The 24,282-nt window shown below is 37.8% G+C and overlaps 1 protein-coding gene and 1 long non-coding RNA gene across 2 annotated transcripts in view; one reads left to right on the top strand and one right to left on the bottom strand.

The window, feature by feature from the left end:
• Nucleotides 1-8,597, top strand: part of DCDC2 (doublecortin domain containing 2) — a 180,360-nt gene extending 171,763 nt beyond the window's left edge. Inside the window, exons 10-11 of the mRNA XM_081086821.1 lie at nt 3,656-3,958; nt 7,893-8,597. Coding sequence (XP_080942947.1) covers nt 3,656-3,958; nt 7,893-7,997 — 408 coding nt within the window. The 3' untranslated portion in view covers nt 7,998-8,597. The remainder of the gene's footprint in view (nt 1-3,655; nt 3,959-7,892) is intronic.
• Nucleotides 8,598-18,503: 9,906 nt separating this feature from the next.
• Nucleotides 18,504-20,450, bottom strand: LOC308515301. Its single transcript, XR_013995652.1, has 3 exons — nt 20,134-20,450; nt 19,458-20,039; nt 18,504-18,660 (listed from the first exon to the last, which is right to left on the bottom strand). It is a non-coding gene; the product is annotated as an uncharacterized lncRNA (long non-coding RNA).
• Between the last annotated feature and the right edge of the window lie 3,832 nt (nt 20,451-24,282).

The following is a 24,282-nucleotide window of genomic DNA, read 5'->3' as shown; positions in this document are numbered from 1 at the left end:
GCTCTGGTAGGGAACTTTAGGCACAGTAAGGATGATAACAATTTTAGGAAAGTGATTTATAATTATCCAATTCTCAGAGATAACTTAAAATGAAATCTCTGATTGGCCATTAGTGCGGTAGTGTTTCTGGATTTTTTAAATGTACTGCTTCAGGTACTCTGCCAACAAACTTTACAGTGTTTCCTCCCTAGATCATACCATGAGTCTTTAACAGAAGTCCAGAGATGTTTTGTTCTCAGGTTGGAAATTCTTTAAACAGGAAAAGTAATGTTGCCTACTGCAGATGTCATATTTCTGACCATTGCAAGTACAGTCAGACCTTGTTTCTCAAATGTCTCCCATTTCTAACAATTTGGTTCCCAACCAAGTTGTTCACAGAAAAAATGTCTTGGTTGTCCAACCAAAGGTCAGTTCTCTAACTGACAACCCTTTCATGCTGATACCTCAGCATGACAAAAAGCATCTCTCAGGCAACAAACAAAGAAGAGAACACTTTTGTTCCCTGGGTCAAGGATTAGCACAATCTGAAAGCATAAAGAGGCCATCAAAAGTGCCAATGTTGCTAAGGGTGTGAAAGAAGCAAGGATCACAGGCAATTGAAGAGGTAGAAAATCTGTGTTGATTTGGATAAAGGAAAGCAGTTAGCCAGTGACAGCCTCTGGGAGGCAGTGATATGTGAACAAGCAAAGATGCTGCATGCTGACCTGAAGGACACCCTGGAACAAGTGCTGAAAGTGATTCGTTTAAGGCTAGTAGGGGACTGGTTCCATAAATTTTAAAAAAATGAGCATTTATTTATAGATTAAACAGTACATTAGATATGTACTATATATAAGAAAGTTTAAAACAGAATCATTTGGGGGTCTGGAACAGATTAATTCAATTTACATTATTTCTAGTGGGAAAAAATGATTCGGTTTTCAAACAAATCCTTCTTGAACAGCCTTCTGGAATGAATTAAGTTTGAGAGCTGAGGTTCCACTGTACACTTGAGTGTGCTTGCAGTGGCGACAAGGTAAAGTTGCATTATCGGTGTGGTTTGTTTAAGGGAGAATAAATACCAGAACTTTGGGGCAAGAACACCTTGGGGTCAAATCCTAGCCCCACTTGCTTACCCGGGTGTGATGTTAGAAGTGGTGTGTGATTCCTTATAATAAAATGGGTATAAGAAGTGTGCTTAGTAGGGTTACTGTGAAGGTTATATAGAATGATGAATGCATAAGCACTGAACATGTCCTTTGGCACAGACAGGTGATGGGTGTGCCTCTTGTCTGTTATCTTCACCCACAAACACCACTGACACCAGGTTTTGGAAGTCTCAGTGACCAGCCATGTGACACCTGGCAGCAGCTGCCACACCCCACCTTGGATATCCCTTTCCTGCCATGCACTCTTATTGCTTCTCTCCTCATGCCCTCTCATAGCAAGATTGTTTCTGCACTGCTCTGAGCTCTTTGCTGTCACAGACTCTGCGTTTGTCTCTGAATGCCCGGCATCTGCAGTACTGCTTAGTGAACACCAATGCTCTAGGCCCACTTGCTTGAGTCATTTTGATGAGAGCCCCCCAAATGCCTGCCAAGGTCCCATGGTATCTCCCTAAATCCCCCAGAGCCATCAGGAAAGGAATATGCTGCCCCCGGGCCTTGTCCTGGCCTCCTCTGACAGGTGAGTGGAGAGCCACCAGAGTGTTTCTCTGACTTGGTCCTCATTCCAGCTCTCCCCAGTCGGAAGGCCCCTCTCCGACTTAGTGTCTTATTGGGGAAGGCCCTGACTTCCTGCACTTCAGGTGTGTCCGCCTCAAAGCTTTGCCACGTTTGTTCTAGAGAGAGGGCGGGACATGGGTGTGGAGATGGGAATGTACTGTTTTCTCTTTTGGAACTTGGGGTTTTTCCTCACCTTTATTTATTTTGGTCTTAATACATAAAACCCAGAATCCTTAGCAAAGCCCTATGGTTACATTTCATGAACCTCTTGCTTTTCCAAGCCACCTGGCCGATCTACTCCCTTCCATCCCAGTTTCTGCTTTCGGTCCTGCTCTGAGCAGCATGCTTAGGCCTGGCTAGGGCCCCACCGATGCTGGTTCACATTCGGCATCTGAATGAAAATTTGAAAGACACAGCCTCAGTGTACTATTAGTTAATCTGCATGATGAGAAATACTGTTTTCTCGACTACCTTAAAATCAACTATTTTCCCCCTTCATTTAAAAAGTGCATCTTTTATATCATGTAATCAAACTTGAGACTTTATTTTTTATAGAATATAGGAATTCATGGTTCAACTCTTTCTTCTTCAAAATAATGTAGTATGGAATTTTTCCTGAACGTTAATCTACTTGTCCTCATTTACTGCTGTCTTTACTTCAGAAACTGAAAGCTTGTGTTCACTCATTGTGTAAATTGTCCCATAACAAGTCTTTGGGCGCTGAGAGGAGAACGGACTTCCAGAGCTGGAAGGGAGGTCAGGGTTCATTGTGCCTCAAACCTGCAATTTACAGATGGCAGAGGATTTAGTGCCCTGTACAACCCTACACAGCTAAAAAGAGGCAGGTCTGAGGTCCTAACATTCTATTTTTTTCTACTTATCCTTCACAAAAAAAAAAAACACCCACATTTTATTGGAGGCAGTGCAGAAATATGATAGCTTCAGGAAAGAATGTGTTATAACAAATGGGAAGGAATTTGGGATTTATTTATTTTATTTTTTTTAGGATTTGTGATGTGCCAGGCACTGTATATAACTTATTTCATTTGATCCCCATGGAAGTGTTATTGTATTTCCATTTTATAAGTGGGAATCTGAAACTCGCAGAAGTTAGGTAAAGCCAGTAAGAGCCTGGCCAGGACTTTATCCCAAGTCTTTCTCTCTCCAAAGTCTTGGCTCTAGAATTCAGCCTCCTGCTCTCTTTTAGAGCAGGTTTACATGTATCCAAATAACAGTAAAAATGCCTAACTAGACTTTATAAAATACTTGAGCGTTTATTACTTTTTACAGAAGGGACTAAAAGCTTCTTGGTCTCATATCTACGTAACAGTCATTGTTGGTATTTGGAGGTATACTGTCAACTTTCTTGGGCATTGTGTAGAAAGTGTCCACATCTGGGGTTAGAAAACCTGGTAGATTCACATTCTGGTACCATAAACTTTGCCCTTTTTGTATTTAGAGATATGAACGCACACTAGGCACTAGTGGTGAGTATGATATGATCTCCACAAATAATTTCTCTTACCTCCTCCTCAGGGCCAGACACTCCACTGGACATTGGCCACAGCCCCTGCAGTATAGTTTCCTCTCTGCCCTGGGCATTAAGAGCATTGGTTCTGGAATCACATGCTTAGATCTATTTCTGGCCCTTCCATTTATAAACAGTGGGATCTTGGGCTAGATATTGATCTCTCTTTACCTTAGTTTTCTCACCTGTGAAATAGGACTAAGACAAATCTCACAGGATTATCATGAGAATTAAATGAGAAGATACTTGTGAAGAGTGACATTCAGTAGGCAGTCAATAAAGGTTAACACATTATATAAATTAAAGCACTATGCAAATGTAAGGAAGTATTACTTGACTGTAACACAACTATGAATTATTATAATGTGTAGAAAATAACTGTTGAACTTCTTACTGTTACCCATTATTTATTTTGATCCATCAGAGGCCAGCAGAAATTGTAGATGAGGAAGAAGACGGAGAGAAGGAAAGCAAGGATGCAGAAGAGAAAGAAGAGTTTTCAGGAATGAATGGTGAAGTTGAAGAGGAAGGAGCTGGGGAGGCTACAGCTGCCTCTGAGCAAGCAGAGGAGATGCCAGGGCACAGGGAAGAGCAGGGAAGAACCACTCGTGTTAATGGAGGCACTGATGAAGAAAATGGTGAGGAAATGGATCCTGTCAGTAACGAGCTTCAGGAGGCAGTGGATGAGGAAACAAAGTCTCAAGGAGCTGGCAGTGAACAAGAGGAGGTATTTCTATTGCTTTTGCTCTCTTGTGTGCTTGCATGAATGTGTGTGTGTGTGTGTTGTGTGTGTGTGTACGCACTTAGGGAATTATTCATGCACTTAAGACTTGCATTGAAACCACTTGTTGAATAGGGAAAGATCCAATACTATTTAGTTGACTATATTATTTCAATAAGTTAAGAAGGACTGTTGCCCACCCAGTGTGGCTCAGTTGGTTGAGCATCATCCCGTGCACCGAGAGATCACCAATTTGATTCCAGGTCAGGGCACATGGCCGGGTTGTGGCTTGATCCCCAGTAGGGGGTGTGCAGGAGACAACTCATCAATGTTTCTCTCACTGATGTTTCTATCTCTCTCTCCCTCTCCCTTCCCCTCTTTCAAATAAATAAATAAATAAATAAATACATACATACATACATACATACATACATATTAAAAAAGGACTGTCAACCACTTATCTGACAGTTTATATGTCCGTCCGTCCTTGTCATCCATCCATTTCCTCCCTTATTCTACAAAAAATTTATAGAGATACTTACCTAGCAAGGGAGATACCATGATCACGAAGGTGGTTTTCCCAGGGCGAGGCTTATCCATTGCACTCCGGATGTGTTGTCCCTTGCGATGTCCCCAAATGTGGGAAAATTGACTACACAATTTGAGGTAGTGGGGGACTGCATTCACACTGTCCCTGTAATAAAATTTTTTTTTACAGAGGCTCCTAGGAACATATAAAACAAAAGAGATACATATAAGTAAGAACTACAAGTGAGTTAAGACCAGGGAAGATACAAACCAGCAAATAATATCAAGATCAGTGAGGCATAGATATGATTTAAAGCAGCGGTCACCAACCGGTGGTGCATGGACCATTGGTGGTCTGTGAGGTCTGAAAGGTTGGCGACCGCCGGTTTAAAGAAACCAAGAACATCATCTCTGTTATACCTACCTTACTTCTTTGCTCTATATGAATATTAAACTTTAATTTGTTTAGCCCACTTTAATGGATTGATTGAATTAAGTGCACAATATGCCAGGCACTTAATAATAATATATATTTCTATTCATTATACAGCGAAGGTGAAGGAATATGTGTCGAAGCCTCCTTCCCAGCCTGTTTTCCCACCATAGCCCTGGAGCAGGATCTTCTCAAGTCCTGGCATTCTTCCATAGGATCAGATGAAATTTGATAGGATAGAATAAGTTAGATGCTGATGAACAGGCTAAAGTCTCATAGTATAAGAGGCTATGTACTCCACAGCATTCTCGCCATCTGCTGGTCCGCTTGTGCCCTTCTTTCCTGTCTGCCCATCAGCTCAGGGCCTACCTCCCTCAGGCTGTAGCCTCTAGCATAGGCCTTGGTCTGCTCATCCCTGACAACCCAGTATGATGAATGGGGTCGTCTTAATTACTTATTAGTGATTTATCTGTTTGATCTTTCTTAGAGAGACCAAGCTTAGTCATGGTAAAATGCAAAATGTTTTTGTGGCCAGGTTTCAGGAACCAGTACAAAGTTGCCTGTAATCTACTGTATGGCTTATGCAAAAACATTCTTAAAAAAACATATATATGTATTGATTTCAGAATGAAAGGGAGAGGGAAAGAGATAAAAACATCAATGATGAGAAAAAATCATTGATCAGTTGCCTCCTGCATGTCCCTGAAACTCCCAAATCATGTAATTGACTGAATTATTTTTTTAAATTAGGCTACAAACAACCTCAGAATAGAAATTTTAGCTAAATTTCTATTGGGCATGTGCCTTGACCGGGAAATGAACCATGACCTCCTGGGTCATAGGTCGATGCTTAATCACTGAGCCACACCTGCCAGGCTGCAAATACATTCTTAGCAACCAAATGAAAACACTCAATGTGTCTCTCATCTTGACTCAGCATGAGGTACTCATGGCCCTATTCTATAAGAAATTTCCCATATGTAGTTCTACATGGTTATTAAAATTTAGCTAAAATTTCTATTCTGAGGTTGTTTGTAGCTAAATTTAAAAAAATAATTCCGTCAATTACATGATTCCCTTTATCTCCATAAGGAAACAAAACTAATTTCTCTAGGAAGGCAAAAGAAAAAAAAATGTTTCTCAAAGGAAGCAAAATCTCTTGTCTGGGGACTCATATAGGAAACACAATAATGCAAACTGTCATGAAGTTCTTTGTTATTATAGTAGCCTTTGATGAATGCTTATAGCATAAAATCAAAGTATAAATTCTATGTGGGACAAAGATAGTAAAATCCAAGTATGCATTTTTCCAGTAGCCTAGCTTCATTTAATGTTATTACCCAAATAGGTTTTTATAAAAGTGAAACCTATAAAACCATCCCATAAAATTAATTTTTAAAAATAGGCCTTTTGCCAAAACCGGTTTGGCTCAGTGGATAGAGCGTCGGCCTGTGGACTGAGGGGTCCCGGGTTCGATTCCGGTCAAGGGCATGTACCTGGGTTGCGGGCATATCCCCAGTGGGAGATGTGCAGGAGGCAGCTGATCGATGTTTCTCTCTCATCGATGTTTCTAACTCTCTATCTCTCTCCCTTCCTCTCTGTAAAAAATCAATAAAATATATTTTTTTAAAAAATAGGCCTTTAATAGGAATTGGATATCAGTCAAAATCAAGGTTATATAGTTTGAAGAACAAGTATTAGAAGTATATTTCGAGGGTATGTATTGGGAATCAAATGAACAAGTGCCTGATATGTGACTAGTTAGGGATTTTAAGGACTATACACATGCCTAAGACAGAGCAGTTACTCTCAAGAAATTTGATCTTTTTTGACTTATCTCTCTTAAAATGATATTTTGTTTTTATACTATTTGTATTAGTATAGGTACTCTAAGCAAACCAATTACATGAAAAGCCAGATTTATATGAATTATAAAATATACATTAATAATTAGAATTTTCAAAAGAATTCATTATTTATAAAATGACTAAAAATTTAGTTCACCATGTAACATTTTGTTCCACATAACAGTTTTTAAGCAAAGTGTGGTAAGATTGTAGGAAACAGCAGGAAATATATAACAAATACACAGTAACTAACTGAGATTTTTTGTTCTTGCACTGTGTTCAAGATGCTATTTGAGACACTTCATGAGAGTTATTTGAGAATGTGAAATAAGAGATAGTTCTGGTAACATTTTTTTTCCCCTGTTTTAGAACATAAATCATGGCCGGTAGGGGTGGGGAACTTGGAGCTGGTCCTGTTCTCCCCACACAGGTGGCCACTGGGGACTGTGGAGCCTCCAGGATTCCATGGAACAGAGATTGAGAACCTCCTAATTCTAATCTCACCCCCTTGGTTTTCAGACTAGTGGGGAAAGACAGACTAAATAAGACAATATCATTAATGACATAGAAGTCCAAGTGGCAAGGACAAAGGCTGCTGTGGGAGCAATGCTGCCTCTGTGTTTTCGTATCCTGTCCTGCTTTCATCTGCTTGATATTTTATGCTACTTGGTACCATATTCACAAAGAATTTGTAAGCTCTTGTAGAAAACTAACAGAAGAACAGCTAGTATGGGAATGGATTAATGAGACATGAGGGTAGAATTGCTACATGCTTCTCTTCCCTTTTCTCTGAAAATGTGAAAATGAAAAGTATAAATATGCTGTTGAAAAACTCAAAGGGAAATAAAAGAAAACATCAAGAAAAATAAAGCCTGTAGCACAGGAAATGGGTATATGCCCTCCTTAAGGCACAGCGTGGGTTATGGTTTCAGAAAGGGCTTCTGTACAAGTGGTGTTGAGACTGGTGTGTTCACTGGGTGATGATTGACTAAAACACAAAGGAACCCGAGGAACTGGTCTTAGTTGAATATTTATATAGCTAAATGGAACATTGAGTAATTTTTTCCTTATAAGTTTTATTATCTGTGTAACTAAAGAGCTAAATATCTTGTTTTGATCTGTTTTCCTCCAGGTTGACTTAGACCCTCAAAGACCACCAAGGCCAGAAGTAAAAATCACTGGTCCACAAGAAAATGAGGACGATGAACAAAACAAAGACTATGCTGTCGTAGCGTAGCTGATTTTTAAAAAGAGACTGTATTGATTATAAGAAAAATGAAGGGCTATCATACTTGAATAATAAGGATATAGTCCTTGCTAAACATGATGTGACAATACGGTTGAAAACTACCTACTGAATTTTTAAAATTAGAGATTTATTGGAAAGACCAGATAACTTTGAATAGCTACTAAAGGAGAGTGACTTCTCATTTTGGGATGTGTTTTTAGAAGTCATTTAGAAAATTAAGAGATCTAGATGGAGGAGAATTTGACCTGGAAGACAGTTGGGTACTAGTTTTTGTAAAGGATGAAAAAGAATGGAATTACTCCTATTGTATACTTTTTAAAAAATTTAGAAGTGAGATTATTAGATGGCAGCCTATGAGAAAGCACTTATCTAAAAAGGCATAGAATTTTAAATGATAATAAGAAAGCAGCTTAACAATAACCCACAACCACTGTCGGAGGAAAGCATGTACTATTTTTAAAGCAATAAACTATTGAATAAACAATTTATAATTTAGTTTCAGAGATAATTTGGAAATGGCAGTAGATTAAAGTGTTTCCATGACTGTTGTATTCCATTCTTTCTTCCTCCTTAGCCAAAATCCACCTTAAAAGAATTAAAAAGAAGGCAAGATACTCATTTTGGAAGGAGGAAGTATTCATTCAGTGCATTAGTGATTAATATTGTTCCTCCCTTAAGAGCTTCAGGTTTTAATCCTTGTGGCTTTCATAACACATAACTCAGGAAGGAATTATAAAAGAACATCCAGTTATAGAACTGAGCCTAGATTGATGGTTTGCAAATTCTGGCATTCTATGGATTTTCAGTGACCCAGTCTACCTTTACCAATAATATACCTCTATTCTTCCTCATGTTAGGGAACTCAATATTGGCTGTTCCAAAGATTGGATTTGCTCCCATTTTTTACAAAAGGAAAATGTAGGCTTATGAAGAATCTGTCACTGCTCAATTTCACTTGCTTTTTGCCTTATTTCTATTAGGACTGCCTTGTCATATTTTGTCCCTAAGGGTATCAGCAAATATTTATTTTCAAGCCAGTTATATTTAGACTTTCTAGCAGATTCCTTTCTGTATAATTAGAAGTTATCTGATAGAAATTGTTGAAAAAAAGTTTTAAAATTATCATAATGAAACCAGTTCCAATTACTAGTTTGTGGACTGATTATATTTACTCACAATTGCCTTGTTAGGTATATATAGAGAAAAGCATAGTTGTATTAGTTTGCTTTTTAATTCTCAAGAGATAAGGCAGTTTTTCCTTTAATATAGAATTAATATATTTTTGTAATATTAAAGAATATTTTTGTTATGTAGAAATTATAAATTTGAAATTTAAATTGCTAGAGCTTTCATATAATTCATTATCAATCATAAATTTAAAATATTTTCCCTGCGAGATTATATAACAAACCATTTGGAGTCAGAGTAGTTATATAAAGTACTGAATAATGCTATAGAAAATGGATGTATTTTTTCTAGAAGCTATTTTAATACTTTCCACAAATAGGAAGTAGAAGGAGACACCATAATGTATGTAACAGTATTGGAAAGAGACAATGATATAAGAGTATATTAATCTGGGAAAATAAATTATAAATGGGGCACTATATTTCTAGTTTAAAATCTAGACTGTGCTGTCTAGTAATAGGCGTATTTTTCAGATGGGACAATAACAGCACCATAAGCTACACGCAATAATCTTGTGCTGCTAGGGAAATGGACTACGTGTTTTTTTAATGTTAAATTCCCATACTAATACTGGGCCTGGGATTAATTATTTTAAGTCATTTATGAAAATAATAGATTAAATATAATAAATTATAACTAATTGTCAAGGTTATTCCTTCTCTTTTCTTTAATGAGTTTTTTCTTTCTCTTTTCTTTTTTTAATATCAATATTCTGTGTCTCTTTTTTTTCCTTTCCATCATACTATAAAGCTTAGATTTTCAGGAACCTTTTAGAATCATCTTAATGGAAAACAATGTTATTTTAAATTAAAACCCAAGTTTGGCATTTTAAATATATTTCAAGAAGGTGATAGTCCACAATAACTGGAGAAAAAAATTGAAAAGTGGGGATGTGGTACTTCTCTTGTATATGCGTATATACTAGAGGGGATGAACAATCACTTTTAAAAAAAGATTGAAGTATGCTGTCTAACCATGGAAGAAATCATTCACAGAGAATGAAAATTGTGGACACGATTTTGGAGATGACTTTAACATAAATAATGAAAGTTAATTCACCTTCCAAATGTGGAAATTTGTGTGTATGTGTGGGTATGGTGCTCTCGGTGACCTCAGAGTAGTTCCACAAATTGAGCCACTGACAGATTTGAGGCCATTATGCGAATGAGCAATAGAGATGTTTGTTTGGCTTTGGATATTGTTTTATAGAGAGAGGGTGCTATGAATATTCATATAGCTTTTATGTGATAACCAATAAAAGGCTTTAAGATATTTGTTTTTAATGATAGATTTATTTTAATTTTATGGAACTCTTATTAATCTTAATTTGGTTTATGACATTCATAAACAAGTGGTTTGTTGGTTGAATTGGAACATTAGGAGTTCTTCAGATTAAATAAAGGAGATGTTAACTGAAATCATTTTCGTAGTAAGGATGTTTCACCTGTCTTAGGGTCTGTTAAAATAACTATTGAGAATTCATGGCCTTCTAGTTATAAAACACAATACTATGACCATAAGGTAATTTTGTTACTCATTTTTTTCCTATGGCCATAGGGTCACTTTTTATTCATTAAAAACAAAGTTTGTAATTTTAAACATTTAGTTAAATTTATTAAAACATTTTTGGTTATGTTTTTGGGGAATATTTGAATGCCACACTCATATGATACTCCATGCATTCTGTCTAATTCTGCGTGTGAGTTCCTGCTCTCGTCTATAAAAGACAGAACTAGCCCATACATGTGTGTGTGGCTGGCAGTCATCTCTCTCTGCAGGCTCACAGTTGTGAAGCCATACTAATAAAAGTTATTCCTACTGATTCTTCCAACTTATAGCTCATAGGCCAGTATCCTAGAAAATTTCACTAAATGACCTATGCTCTTCACAAACGATGAAGTTAATTCATCCAGGAAACATTTGTGTTTTTAAATTGTGGCTGCAGAACAACAGGAGGGCATTTCATCTTATTTACTGACTCTTCTACAGAATTAGCTCTATATGTTCATTATTTTTTTTTTTTTGCTCAGTATATAGCAAAAACAAAATTTCAGAAAGTTGAATAGATTAGTTGCTAAACAGAAAGCATGACATCTGAACTTGTGCCAATCTGAATAGAAATAGACTGTATAGATATACACATATAAATAAGACGTACTTGTACAGATGCACTCACACACTTTAAAATATTGCAAAGGCCTCTTCAGGCACAGCGTTGTTAATAGAGGAAGTCTCTTTTGAGAGAAGCAATGCATACAAACACATGGGGAAGAAATGCTAAGAAATGACGTATATCATGGTGCTTTAAGACTTGGTTCCCAAAGACTTTCAGAGATATGAAGAGCTTCTCAAAATAAGAAAGTTATCAGCGTTTTAATGAAAAATTTATTCCAAGGGAGGGCTAAGTAGATATATAGTCCCATTTTCCTGAAATAACTGCAGCATATAGTTCTTTAGTTATTTTGTCATCACTCTTATGTACCATACACGTTAGGCACAGAATGTTTCATACCAACACAGGTTTTGTCTGAAGGTAATTACTGCTTGTGTGTGATTTACATAAATGTATAGAGGACTCTTTGCTAACAAGCAGCCAGTTCATTACAAATAGAACACAACTAGACCATTGGCTGTCTAGTGTTGAAGTTCAGAGCAGAAGCTTTGTAGCTTCCTTGTGTACATGTGGTGTCCTAGAATAGACCCATTTTTTTTTTAAAAAAGGTTTGTCTATTTATTTAGTTTTTGTTATTAATATCATATTTTTTTGGTAAATACAATAAGATTTTTGCTTTGCAGAAAATATCCTGATATATGGATGGGTCTGATTTTTGTTCTTACCACATGAAATTAGTATATTTCCTACCATGAAGTCTAAGTGACTTGGATGGAGAATGAAAGTGTGTCCCCACAAGTTGATAAGGAAGAAAAATACTGTTTATGAAGAAGTATACCATCCTGTACAATGTGTGGAATCAGGACAGACTTTTAAAATGTCTGGATAACCATAAAGCATCTATCAAATCAGGAGGTAATTAATGGAGCTAGTTTCATTGATTCAACTTAGCTTAAATCCATGACTAGTACCAAATGAATTATCTGTAGTTTCATCAGCTTAAACCACATAGTATAATTGAGTGTTTGAGTTGTGTCACAAATGTAATGGCATATGAGAAAAGGGAATGCCTATAGTCAATTTTAGAAGAAGTTTGGAGAAAATCTAGCCTGTGTTTTTGCTTCAATGTTTTTCTTGTGCTTTAAATCTTCAATATGTTCAATGATAATGGGTGATTATCAATGTAAGTAAAGATTAAGTTGAGCTCATGGTTTTATATGATTTATCTTTAGAATTTCTCTTTGTAAAGAAACCTGTTGGTTTTGATCAAGTTATGAGCATTTAGGTTTTTACTTCTATGTCAGTGCTCACTCTAAACCATTAAAGTTCATTGTATATATCTGTGTTTTTAAAATTTAATGTTTCTGGATGGTATATTGTTTATGATGTGTTGCTAATAGTTAATGTATTAATTCTTTGTATGACATTTTTCACAAATGCTATAGAAACTTTTTGATTTAAACCATGTAGAAATTTAGCACATTAAAAGATTATTCTGTTTCTATTTGGCATGGATATTAAACTTCATTATATAAAGAAAGCAATTTGTATATCTTCATATACATGTTTAGTTGGTAAACATTTTAGATATATATTTAAAAATCATTGGTTTTTCTTTTATGAAATGGCATTAGAGTGACACAGGTCCAGAAATTCTGTTATAATAAATATATCTTTAAAAACAAAGAGTAACTTATACACATTACACATTATATATAGATAGCTATAGGAATAAATTTACAATTTATGAAGATATTGGCTAAAATTCTGCTTCAGTTTGTGGAATATTCATTGCTTTCATTCCATTGAATTAAACTAGTTTTGATTTTCCCCCCTTCATGTTTGAGAAACAAAAGCCATTAAATACAAGGTTTTTTGCCATTAAATACAAGTTTTTTGATATATAATAACAAAATAATTGTGGTTTAGGATACTAACTAAAGAGGAGACACTACTGCGCCTCTCGTGCAGTTGACCTTCCTGTGTTTGCTAAATAAGACTGAAAAAGCAAACCTCCACAGTGACGGAGGCCTCTATATGGCCAGAGTCAAATCTCTTTAGACTGTGTGGCTAATCAACATTAGAAACTTCCCACAATCAACAATGACGGTATTGGAATTTCTCCAAGGTATAGTAAAATAGCTGGCATGCATTGGTTATAAAATGCTTGCTTATGAAAATAAACATAGTTTTGCAGGTTTCCAAGTGTTTCTTTTCCCCCTAATGGGACTTTAATCTGTTGACTCATTGCACAGGTCTCTCAAATGCCAACGCAAACTCATCTTCCATTAAAGAGACAAATGAGGCAGGAATGGCCTGCACTTCAAATGCATTTGTGTAGTAATAACAAAGTTGGCTTAAAAAACAAACACCCCCCCCCCCCACACACACACACACACACACACGCACACGCACAAGACCAATAAGGCATCTCCCCTTGACTTCATTGTATTTGTTCTTTTTGGCTATAGCCCTCTCCCATCTCCATGAGCAATCTCAAACACAGTCGTAATCTTAACAACTACCTACATGCTCATGACTCTGAAATCTGGGCCAAACTTCTCTTCCCTGGCCGCTCCAGACCTGGGTATATAAATCTCAGTTGGATATTCCTTAGTTACCTCAAACTCAAATGTTTTATTTTTTGATAATATGTTTCTATTCTTACATGAGAATAGAAACATATTAGAATAGAAACATGTCCTGGTTAATGGTGCATCTTACTGCTCAGCTAGAAACCCGGGAGTCATCTTAAAGTATTGCCATTCTCTCTATGTCAAATTAGTCATTAAGTTTTATGTTGTTTATTTATGTAGCACTTAGAAATGTTATTTCACTGTTTATTAATAGGCATTTCCCTCATCTTGTCTTTTTGCCTGAGGGTTTTTCATTTATTCACATGCTTCCCTCATTTTTCTACTCGGTTTTGGGCTTTTTGTTATTGCTTTGAGGAGCTTTTTCTATATCCTTCATAACCGTAGCTGGTTATGTGCTTTACCAACATCTCTATCAGCTTATGGGTTTACCTTGTTTACCTTTCTAAAAATGATATTAGCCTAGAGAAATGTTTTCATATTGATGTAGTCAAATATATTAATCTTTTTATAATTTGGGGGGTTTTTGGAGTTTACTTAAAAAATTTGTCTGAATCTCAATGTCAATTATATTCTGTAGTACTTTCTATTTTTTTTTTAAAGTTTTGCTTTTCACATTTAGGACTTTATCTGTCCAGGCTGGTATTTTTGTGTGCACTAGAGTTAGGGGCCTAATTTTCTTATACTTTTTCATATGGATAACAAAATATCTTAGCACTATTTATTGAACATGCTGTTTTTCCCCCCATTGATTTGTAGTCAGAAATAAATTTTCATTTGTATTTGGGGAAGTTCTTGACTCAAGATTGGAGGAGATTCCTATTATGGACTGAATTGTGTTCCCCCAAATTTTTATGTTGAATTACCCAATCCCCCATGTAACTATATTTGGGGACAGGGCCTTTGTGGAGGCAATTATGGGTAAATGAGGTCATAAGGGTGGAGCCCTAATTCTACAGGACTCATGTCTTTATAAGAAGAGGAAGAGACACCCAAGCTCATGGAGGAAAGGCCATGTGAGGACACAGCCAAAAGACATCCATCCATAAGCCAGGAGGAGAGACATCACCAGTCACCGAATCTGCCAGCACCTGATTATGGACTCCTACCTCCAGAATTATGAGAAAAATAAATATCTGTTGTTTAAACCACTCAGTTTGTGATATTGTGTTATGGTAGCCAGAGCAGATTAATCCAAATCTTCTTGCTGAGCCCTAAATTATATAATAGGGATTTATTTATTTATTATTATTTGGTCAGTGAATATAAAAGAGAAAATAGTAGTTTAGAATTGCCCCCCCCCCGCCCCCCTCCCGCCAAAACTTCTCTTTGTTTTACTCTCAAGATAACATTAAGTTTTTATCCACATTGGTTTCTTGGTCTTCTGCTAATGAGCTGCTACCCTTTGAAGGGGATTAGATTGGAGGCTGTATTAGTGGAGAAGTGGATCCAAAGAGGGCTGCTTGGGGTCCAGCTCTTCAAATGTAATCTGGACACTGCTTCTTCTCCTATGTGGTGACTATTCTTTTATATCCAGGACTAGAGGCCCAATGCATGAAATTCATACAAGGGGCTCAGCCCTCACAGCTGCAGCGGCTTGCCTCTGCCCTTAGAGCCCCGGCTTGGTCCGGAAGGTCGCCCAGAAGGTTGTCTGGAAGGTCATTCAGCTGTCTGGTCTAACTAGCATATTGCACTTTTATTATTATAGATAGTTGACAATAGTGAGATACAAGGGGAAACATGTCCCATCTAAAGTATTGAAAGGCAGGGTTCCTCTCAAAAATTAAATAAATAAATAAATAAATAAATAAATAAATAAATAAATTAAATAAATAAATGAAAGCATGCAAAATGATCATTACAACATGCAATATGAACAGGCATGTTGTACTCCCATGTTTTATCCCTTCATTTTTTTTTGTAACTTTTAGATAATGAGCTTTGGGGATGGGAATGACCCAAGTCGAGAGGTACTAGCTCTCCTTGTGATAGCCTATTTAGTTTTTGTATTCATAGATGAAGGAAACATTGTTCATAAAAAATGGTCTATAGAAGAATGTTTATCCGTAGATTCCCTGGCCTGATACTCTGTTTCCATTTTGTTTTACGAGGCTCCTTTACCAAAACTTCACTAAATTTTTAATGATGATAGCTTTATGATAAGAAGTGATGCCTGGTTGAGTGAAACTCCCTACTCAATTAAACATATTTGTCTCACCCAGCCAGTGTGGCTCAATGGTTGAACATCAACTCATGGACCAGGAGGTCAAGGTTCAATTCCTGGTCGGGGCACATGCCCAGGTTGCAGGCTTGACACCCAGTAGGGAACATGCAAAAGACAGCCGATCAATGATTCTCATCATTGATGTTTCTATCTCACTCTTCCTCTTTGAAAATCAATAAAAATATATTAAAAATATTTTGTCTTTTTACTCATAAAAATTTAAGATGAACTTGTTAGGTTCTGTGAAAAAGCCTGTTGACATTTTTACTGGAACTGCATAGGTCTTTATAATATTGAGATATCCCATCTATAAATTTGAAGCACCCATTTACTCAAGCCTTTAAAAAAGTCCTTCCAAAAATTGGTATAATTTTTAAAGTAAAGATCTTAAACATTTACTTCCAGATATTTTTAGTTCTGTGGCTATCATGGATGGAATAATTTTTTAAATTGTTTTGTTTTTCGATTATTTATTGATATGTAGGGTTGGCATTGATTTCTATAAATTGCTTTTCTATTTAGCACCTTGCTAAACTGTTGTTATTACAAGTGTTTTGTAAATTTCTGTAGGATTTTTATGAAGACTATATTACCTGCAAATATAACATCTTTTTCTGTTTCCATCTTAAAATATTTTTTCTTATTGAACTAGCCAAAACAAATTGAATGGAAGCAGTAGTACATATTTTTGTCTTCCCCTGACATTAAGAGAATGCTTCCAGTATTTAACATTAAATGTGATATTTAGTTATATTTTTGGTAGATACTTTATAACAAGTTAAATTGCTCTTTTATTCCTAGTTTTCTAAGAGTGTTTTATTTGAAAATTCTGAAAGGATGAATGATTCTGAATACATTAAGGTTTTTATTATTTTCTTTAGTTTTTTTTTAAATGTTGTGAATTACATTAATTTTTTCCAAATGTTCAACCATTCTTACATTCTTAGATAACTATGCTCATAGGCTCCTAGAAATATCATGGGCCTTTTGGTACCACCTTAGCTTCTTGGTGGAAAAAAAAAACAAAAACCTATGCAAAATAAAAATCCAGTCTTGCAACATTCATAGGGTCTCAAATTTATGTTATCCATATAGTATGGGACTCCTAAAACAAAGGATGTACATAAAAGAACCATGAGACCTCTAGGGCAGTGGGAAAGGAAATGTAAAACCTCTACAGAGACACTTCCACACCCTGGAATATAATCATCTCACACAAAATAATCCACAAACGGCTCCCTCCCCAAAATGCTATGCAAGTCACATAAGGAAAGGACCTTCATGAGGTCAAGGCAACAGACACAAGTGGGGAAACAGACACCCAAGGAAGCATAAATAATAACTTTTAAAGTCTTATGGGTCTTTAATGAATATTTAAATTTAAGTATGTTCAAAATTATTAAAATTATAAAATGGATAGAAAACATAATAAAAGAGCAGGACCTCATAATAGACAAAAGATCAAATTTGAAAAACTAAGTAGAGCTTCTAAAAATGAACACCGTCATTTTCTTTTCAGCTTTACTGGGGTACAATTGACAAATGATAACTGTATATGTTTAAGGTGTGTAATGTGATGATTTGATTATATATATATATATATATATATATATTCCTATTAATTCTCCTACCAGAATCAAGCTAATTATTTTCTCACTTCTGCAGAGGAGAAAATAATAGTAGTTACTTTGTTGACCTGGAGGATGTAAAGAGAGAATGCAATTACAACACTCAGCATAGAGCAAGCACAACGCAGCTGTTAGATATTATGGTTATTAGCTTTCTGACTTGATTTTTGGCACCTTCTTTTTAAAGCTCTGCCAACTTTCCCTGGCTTCTTACTGCTTCTTTACTATCCACCTTGGATCCAGAATTGATTTTTCTTGGGGCTTTGCCATTATTGATAAAAATACTCCCCAAAGCACTATTCATCTCTACCTATATTACCTTGGGCTGGCTAGGTTCACAACCTATTTCTAAAGCTGCTATTAATTTTCAGGATGTGTCATGTAAAGATGGGAAAGATGGTTTGATGGCGATGATGGTGTATGAGTGTGTGGATGTATGAGAGTAGGATGGGTCAAGCTCTTATTGCTTGATGTTCTTCATGCTGGCATTGGCTTTTGGTAAGCTTCACAATATTGAACACACAAGCTGTTTTACGTGTGAAATTCAGGGGTTTTGTCTTTGTATTTACCTGGGAGACTTAAGTACTGTTGATTCCATCCCACGTGGAATAGCCATCGATGAATGCATATTGGAAAGTTTCTATTATGCAATATGGTTATCAGCATTAGGATTCCTCTGAAATACTAATGGGCAACCAGATACCTGTTTGGACATCATGTTAGTGTGAAGTCTTAAAAATTATCATCTTTGTGTTTAATAAAATATTTATTGCGCTCCCTGCAATGTACAGCACTCCGCCTCCAAGCTCCGCCTCCCCATCTCTCTGCATCTGCACCTTAAGTGGCTCCACACAGTGAGGGGCTCACCAGGGAGCCGCCTGCTTTCTGGTCCTTCTGTGTGTCTCTGAAAGGCAAAGGAAATAAAATAAAATCAATGATGATGACTTGGGCTATTCAGATGAAAAAATGAAACTTTGCCCTTCATTTCTAGGAGTGAAATTTTTAAGTCCACTGAGATTACTTCAAGCTCTGTGTTCTAATATTTATTTTCTGAAGAAAATTTCCTCAGAAGAGTATCTGGTTACTAGCCACGGAAATTGCTTTCCTCTCTTTGGCTGGAGACCATCATCCTCAAACTAATTTCCTGTTTAGTGTTCAATATTTGAAAGCAGGAAATTGTCATAATAAATAGGAAGCTTGAGATGATGGTAGAAGCATATTCAGAAATTTGGTTGCTCAGGAAATCATTTTTGCCTACTTTATTAAAAACCTAGACCTTATTTAGCATTTTGCCCCTCATTCTTATTCTCATCAATAGCCATTATCAGAAGCGCTTTATTAAACATTGAGCTCTGCTTGGCACTATGAGGAAGCGATTGGGCCCCTGTCCACTAGCAGCTTGTAACAACAACTGTAAGAACAAAAATGACAGTGTTAACTTGATACTTAACTCTTGCTAGATACTCTGCTAAGCATCTTAGTTGGTTTAAAAAAAATTTAATTCTCATAACAGACATATGAGGAAGGTACTATTATTACTTCCATTTTATTGAAGTGCCTGAGACACGAAGTCAATAATTTGCTCAAAGTCACACGACTGGTGCATCAGAGTCTGGATTCACCCCTTCCCAGCTTATCAATGTTCTACTGCTTCAATGATCTAACCCGAAAAACTGGAAAGCCGAGAGAGTGTGCACATACAGACCGAAAATATCCGTGTGGATGTATTATCGCACGCAAGATGTAAGCACATGTTGCAGGATGAGGGTGAGGAGGAAATTGGGGGACCGCATTTTGAGTAGCATTTCTGCCGTCTTCCAAAGAGTGAACTTCTACAAGGAGGCTATGCAGTTGCCACGTGACGGAAGGACGAGGGAGAGGCAGGCAGGGAAGCAGCCGAGGTTCTGTTTTAGAGAAGGACGCAGTTGGCTGGGCCGCCTGGAGCGGCCGGGGACCCAGGCAGCTGGTCTGCACGAGGCCAGGGCAGCACATGGAGGAGACCCAGCTCCTGGAACGGGCTTGCTCAGCCAAGCCAGCAGCTGCCCTGTGCAGGTGACACCAGCCTGGCAGGGCCTCGGCATGACACGGCCATAGCCTTTTGCATGTCACCAGAGGCAGACGAATGTCAGTCAACCGTCGCACTTGTTTAAGCTTTTTATCCTAATGTTGGAACAACATAATCTAGTGACGCAAATGCCAGCCTAGGATGTCAATAAAGTCAGATTCTATTCTGGTCTTTTCTGGGATAAGTCGCTGGTTGGAAGGAGCAGTCATTCTGAGTAGCTGAAAATAACCAACAAGACATTTTAATGAGTTAATAAATCTTTCTCACTGAACTACATGGAAAGACATGAAACATTACACTCTAGCTACTCACCAGCCTTAATTAACTTGATGTTGAAAAGGTCACTGCCCTGTCTGGAGGGTTCCAAATCACTTCAGACCTGTCAGAAGGGATAACTGTAGGGTTGACAGAAAATGTGTACACAGGCAAATGTGAGCCTTATGCCTTCCCCTGAGCCTTGCATGGGTGCATTTTAAATGAGCCACACCCTAGGTAATAGCAGCTGGCACTTATTAAGGGCTAGCTCTCTGTAAGTCTTTCTTCCAAGTGCTTTAGATGCATTAACTCATTTAACCCTTATCAGCAATCCTGGTAGGTACAAGCTGTTGTAATTATTGATAACTGAGGAAACTGAGTCACAGAAGGTTGTAATGATTTGGCCAAACGTTTACAGTCTGCAAAGTGGTAGAGCTAAGTTTTGAACGTATAGAGTCTGAGTGGAGAGTCTGCACGCTTAACCTCAAGGTCTTGATGCCTCCCTCAGTCAGGTTGGGCTGTGCTCCCATAGTTAAAAATGCATAAGCACCTGGCCAGTGCGGTTCAGTGGTTGAGCATCGACCTATGAACTAGAAGGTCATGGTTCGATTCCCGGTCAGAGCACATGCCCGGATTTCGGACTCTATCCCCAGTGGCAGGTGTGAAGGAGGCAGCCAATCCATAATTCTCTCTCATCATTGATGTTTCTATCTCTCCCTCTCCCTTCCTCTCTGAAATCAATAACACACTATTTCAAAAAAATAAAAAATTTTTAAGCAACAGCATGGATGGATCTGGAGATGCCTATGCTGAGTGAAATGAGCCCGTCAGAGGAAGACAAGTACTATACGATCGCTCTTATATGTGGAATCTCATGGACAAAATAAACTGATGAACAAAATATAACCAGAGGCATGGATCTTTGGAACAGACTGACGGCTGTCAGAGGGGAGGGGTGTGGTAGGTGGTGAAGGGGACTGGGTAAAAGAAGGTGAGAGATGAGCTAAAGAGTATATATGTATAACCCATAGATACAGACAATGGTGTGGTGATGGCCAGGGGGTAGTGGGGGCAGAGGCTGGGTGGAGGTGGGCAAAGCAGGGAGAAGAGCGGGGACATCTGCAATAGTGTCAACAATAAAAATAAAGTTTAAAAAAGTGCACAAGCCACCCATGGGTTTCAAGGCACTAAAACCATCCAGGAATTCCCTAAATGCATTTTAGGCTAGGTCAAAGCATGCAAGGCCCTCAGATGCTGCATGGGAAATATGATTCTTACCCATGTCACACAAAGTGGTGGAGGTCACCAGGAGGTTGGGTGGGTGAGAAAAATTATTGCCATTTTTTTGAGCTAAAACGCCTCACTTCAGCAAGCATTTGTTGAGCTTCTCCTGTGAACTAGATACCGTGTTAAGTGTTGCACAGAAATACGAGTAAGACACAGTATCGACTTTCAAGGACCTCACTGATGAGCAGGTTTGTCTTTTATAAAATTTCTGGGGAAACAAGAATAGCAGTTTGGACTGATCTGTAAACTCAGCACTAGGGACTCGCACCTTCATTACTTGTGCTGACTCCCGTGTAGAAGTAACGAGTGCATTTCCTGCTGGCTTTTCACGCTCTGTAAAAGTGCAGAGCTCTGTGATGAAGGACATGTTTAAACTAGGACGTTTTGAATGGGGATGAGATGCAGCTACTTTCTCATCCTTTCCAGAACAATCTATTCATGGGGGTGGGGGTGGGGGGGAGGGCTCTGAGAGTCAGCCCACCTCAGTGTAAATGCTAGTTTGATCACGTCTGGCTACATGTTCTTGGCTGAACCTAGACTCCCTTATGTATAAAATGGAGAAAATAAAAGTAGTCACCCTTTGAATGCTTTCAAGAATAAATTAAATGCAAAACTGCATGGCAATGTTTATCACATTGCGTGCAATGAGAAAGCTCTCAATACGCACAGGCTCTTCTGATTGTTTTCTTGGCATTGTTCCTTTTCTGAGTTCCATCTCCTCAAGCAGTACTGGAAAGAGACTCTCCAGCAAAACCAAGATTATAGATCCTCCCCTCTCCGCCTGCCCCTCCTACCCCCCAAGAGCAGATAGTAAATTGGCCCAGGGGAAAGATATAGGAAGAACAGGCTCAGCATTTCTTGCTGTTATCTCCATTTATGAGAAAGCAAAGGAGGTAACAAGGGAGCAATTCCTCTGGAATAGACTCTGCAGTTGATGCTGTACTTAGACAGAAACCTTGAGAGAAAGCCAAGGCCACCTTAAGCGCTAGGGCACAGAGCACTCCCTCTCCTGTCAGCTCCCTTCTCTAGGGTTCGGGCCCTGCAGCTCTTCCCACGGGGGCTGCTATGAGCCGTCTCCTACTATCCTCAAGCTTTCCTTCTCTGGCCTGATCTTGGTCTTCTGTAGGAAACCTCAGCCTCCACCATGACTCAGCCTCATCCTCCCGTCTGGCCGGTTGCACAGCCCTAGAGGGAGCTGTCCACATTGCAGCTGGGCAGCTTTGAGACCTTGTCACTACAGATGCCTGTTCTCCCCAGGGCTCCCAGCTGCTTCAGTGACAAAGCACTGAATGCAATTCTTTCAGGTGATGCGCCCACCCCGCTCTGGGAGTTTGTAGGTGCTGTTGTCTCTGCCTTGAAAGTTCCTCTCTCTCTCTTCCCATAGTCCACTGCCCACCCCCAATCCCCAAAGGACCACATTCCTCCTGAGGCCAGGATCACTCTGCTTCATTTCTACTCATATTTCAAGATGAAGTTTAAATACCATGTCCTCAGGGAGGCCTGCCTGGAATCTTATCTAGAACAAATCCCTTCGTGGAAACAAAATCCCTTGATGCTTTTTATTTTATTTTTTAAGCCTCTAATACAACAGTGATTTGCTTCAAGTCTATATAAAGGTCACGGGGTCAGACACGGTCTGTCCTGGTCTGCACTTTGTGAATATAAACAGTTCTGCCTTCCCCGGCCTCCCCAGCCTCTCTCAGAGGAAACCTTTTAATATTTCCTATTTGAGACTCTTCCAGTGGCTTCTTCCATAACTGTAAATAACGTATTTATTATTTCCTGATTTATACCTGAGACAAGAATGACTGATTTCCTACCACGAAAGATGAGGGTTTAATTTAATTTCTCTACATCTCATCCTCCCTCTCTTCTTTCCAAAGTTTGCAATGTCTCGTTTTTCGTTCTTTCATTGGGTTATGTTTATAACTGCACGCTGTAACGGAGGCCATTATTTCTCTTCGTAAATGTGAGACAATTACCCTTGACTCCTCACTAAATTAGATGAGGGTATTAGTATTTCTACCATAATCTCCTCTTAATCCTTTTCCCCATCTGCTTTCCAAATTTTGCTACTTCTCCCTGTATTTTAATATCTTCAGATTTATCACATATGCAGCCTATTTATAATCGTTGTTTAGATTTTACTTTTGTCCATAGTTTGATTTTGAAAGTTGGAAAGAAGTAAACAATTGGTTGGACTTTGTAAAATGTTTGTCTCTGCAGAGCTCCTGGGGCACAGCGCGCCCTTCGTCCTCTGCGGGGTCAGCTCCAGCTCCTCTTCTTCTAGAAATGAATGTGCCCAATAGGAAGGTCAAAGTTCAAGTGGCTCCTTTGTTCTAACACTCTATCAACTCTTCCCCGTGACTCCACAATCATGCTTAATATTTGGACCATAATTCCCTTGTGCAGTTTATTTTAAATTTTTATTTTTGGAGTTTCTGTGGTTTTTATCTTTTCTATTTCATAGAGCATATCTATCTCCTGTAGACTAAAAGTTACCTTACCATCAGTTGCATGGGATCACAGTTTTCCCCTTTTCCCAATCTAAGTTTTATTGCTTTTTTCATATTGGTTGTTCTTTCTGGAACCTTGTTAGATCCTTTTTATCTTTTGTGTTCTCAAAATTCACAGGAATGTTTCATTTTTTTATTTGGATTTAAAAAATTTGTTATTAAATTTATTGGGGTGAGATTGGTTAATAAAATTCTATAAGTTTCAAGTGCACAGTTCTATGATACATCATCTGTATATTGTCAAAAATGACTTTTTAAAACCATTTGCATTGCTGAATATTCAGCAGGCACTTCCAATGTTAAGATTTCTATATTCTACAGCCTGGAGAAATTTTCTTCTATTATTTTATTAATAATTTCTTCTTTACTTTTTTTCTGTTATCTTTTTCTCTTTGACTGATGC

This window comes from Myotis nattereri, assembly GCF_964212035.1.
Source record: "Myotis nattereri genome assembly, chromosome: 3".
Lineage (NCBI taxonomy): Eukaryota > Metazoa > Chordata > Mammalia > Chiroptera > Vespertilionidae > Myotis > Myotis nattereri.
The sequence above is the reverse complement of the archived record's forward strand: the minus strand, read 5'-3'. Positions and strand labels throughout refer to the sequence as shown.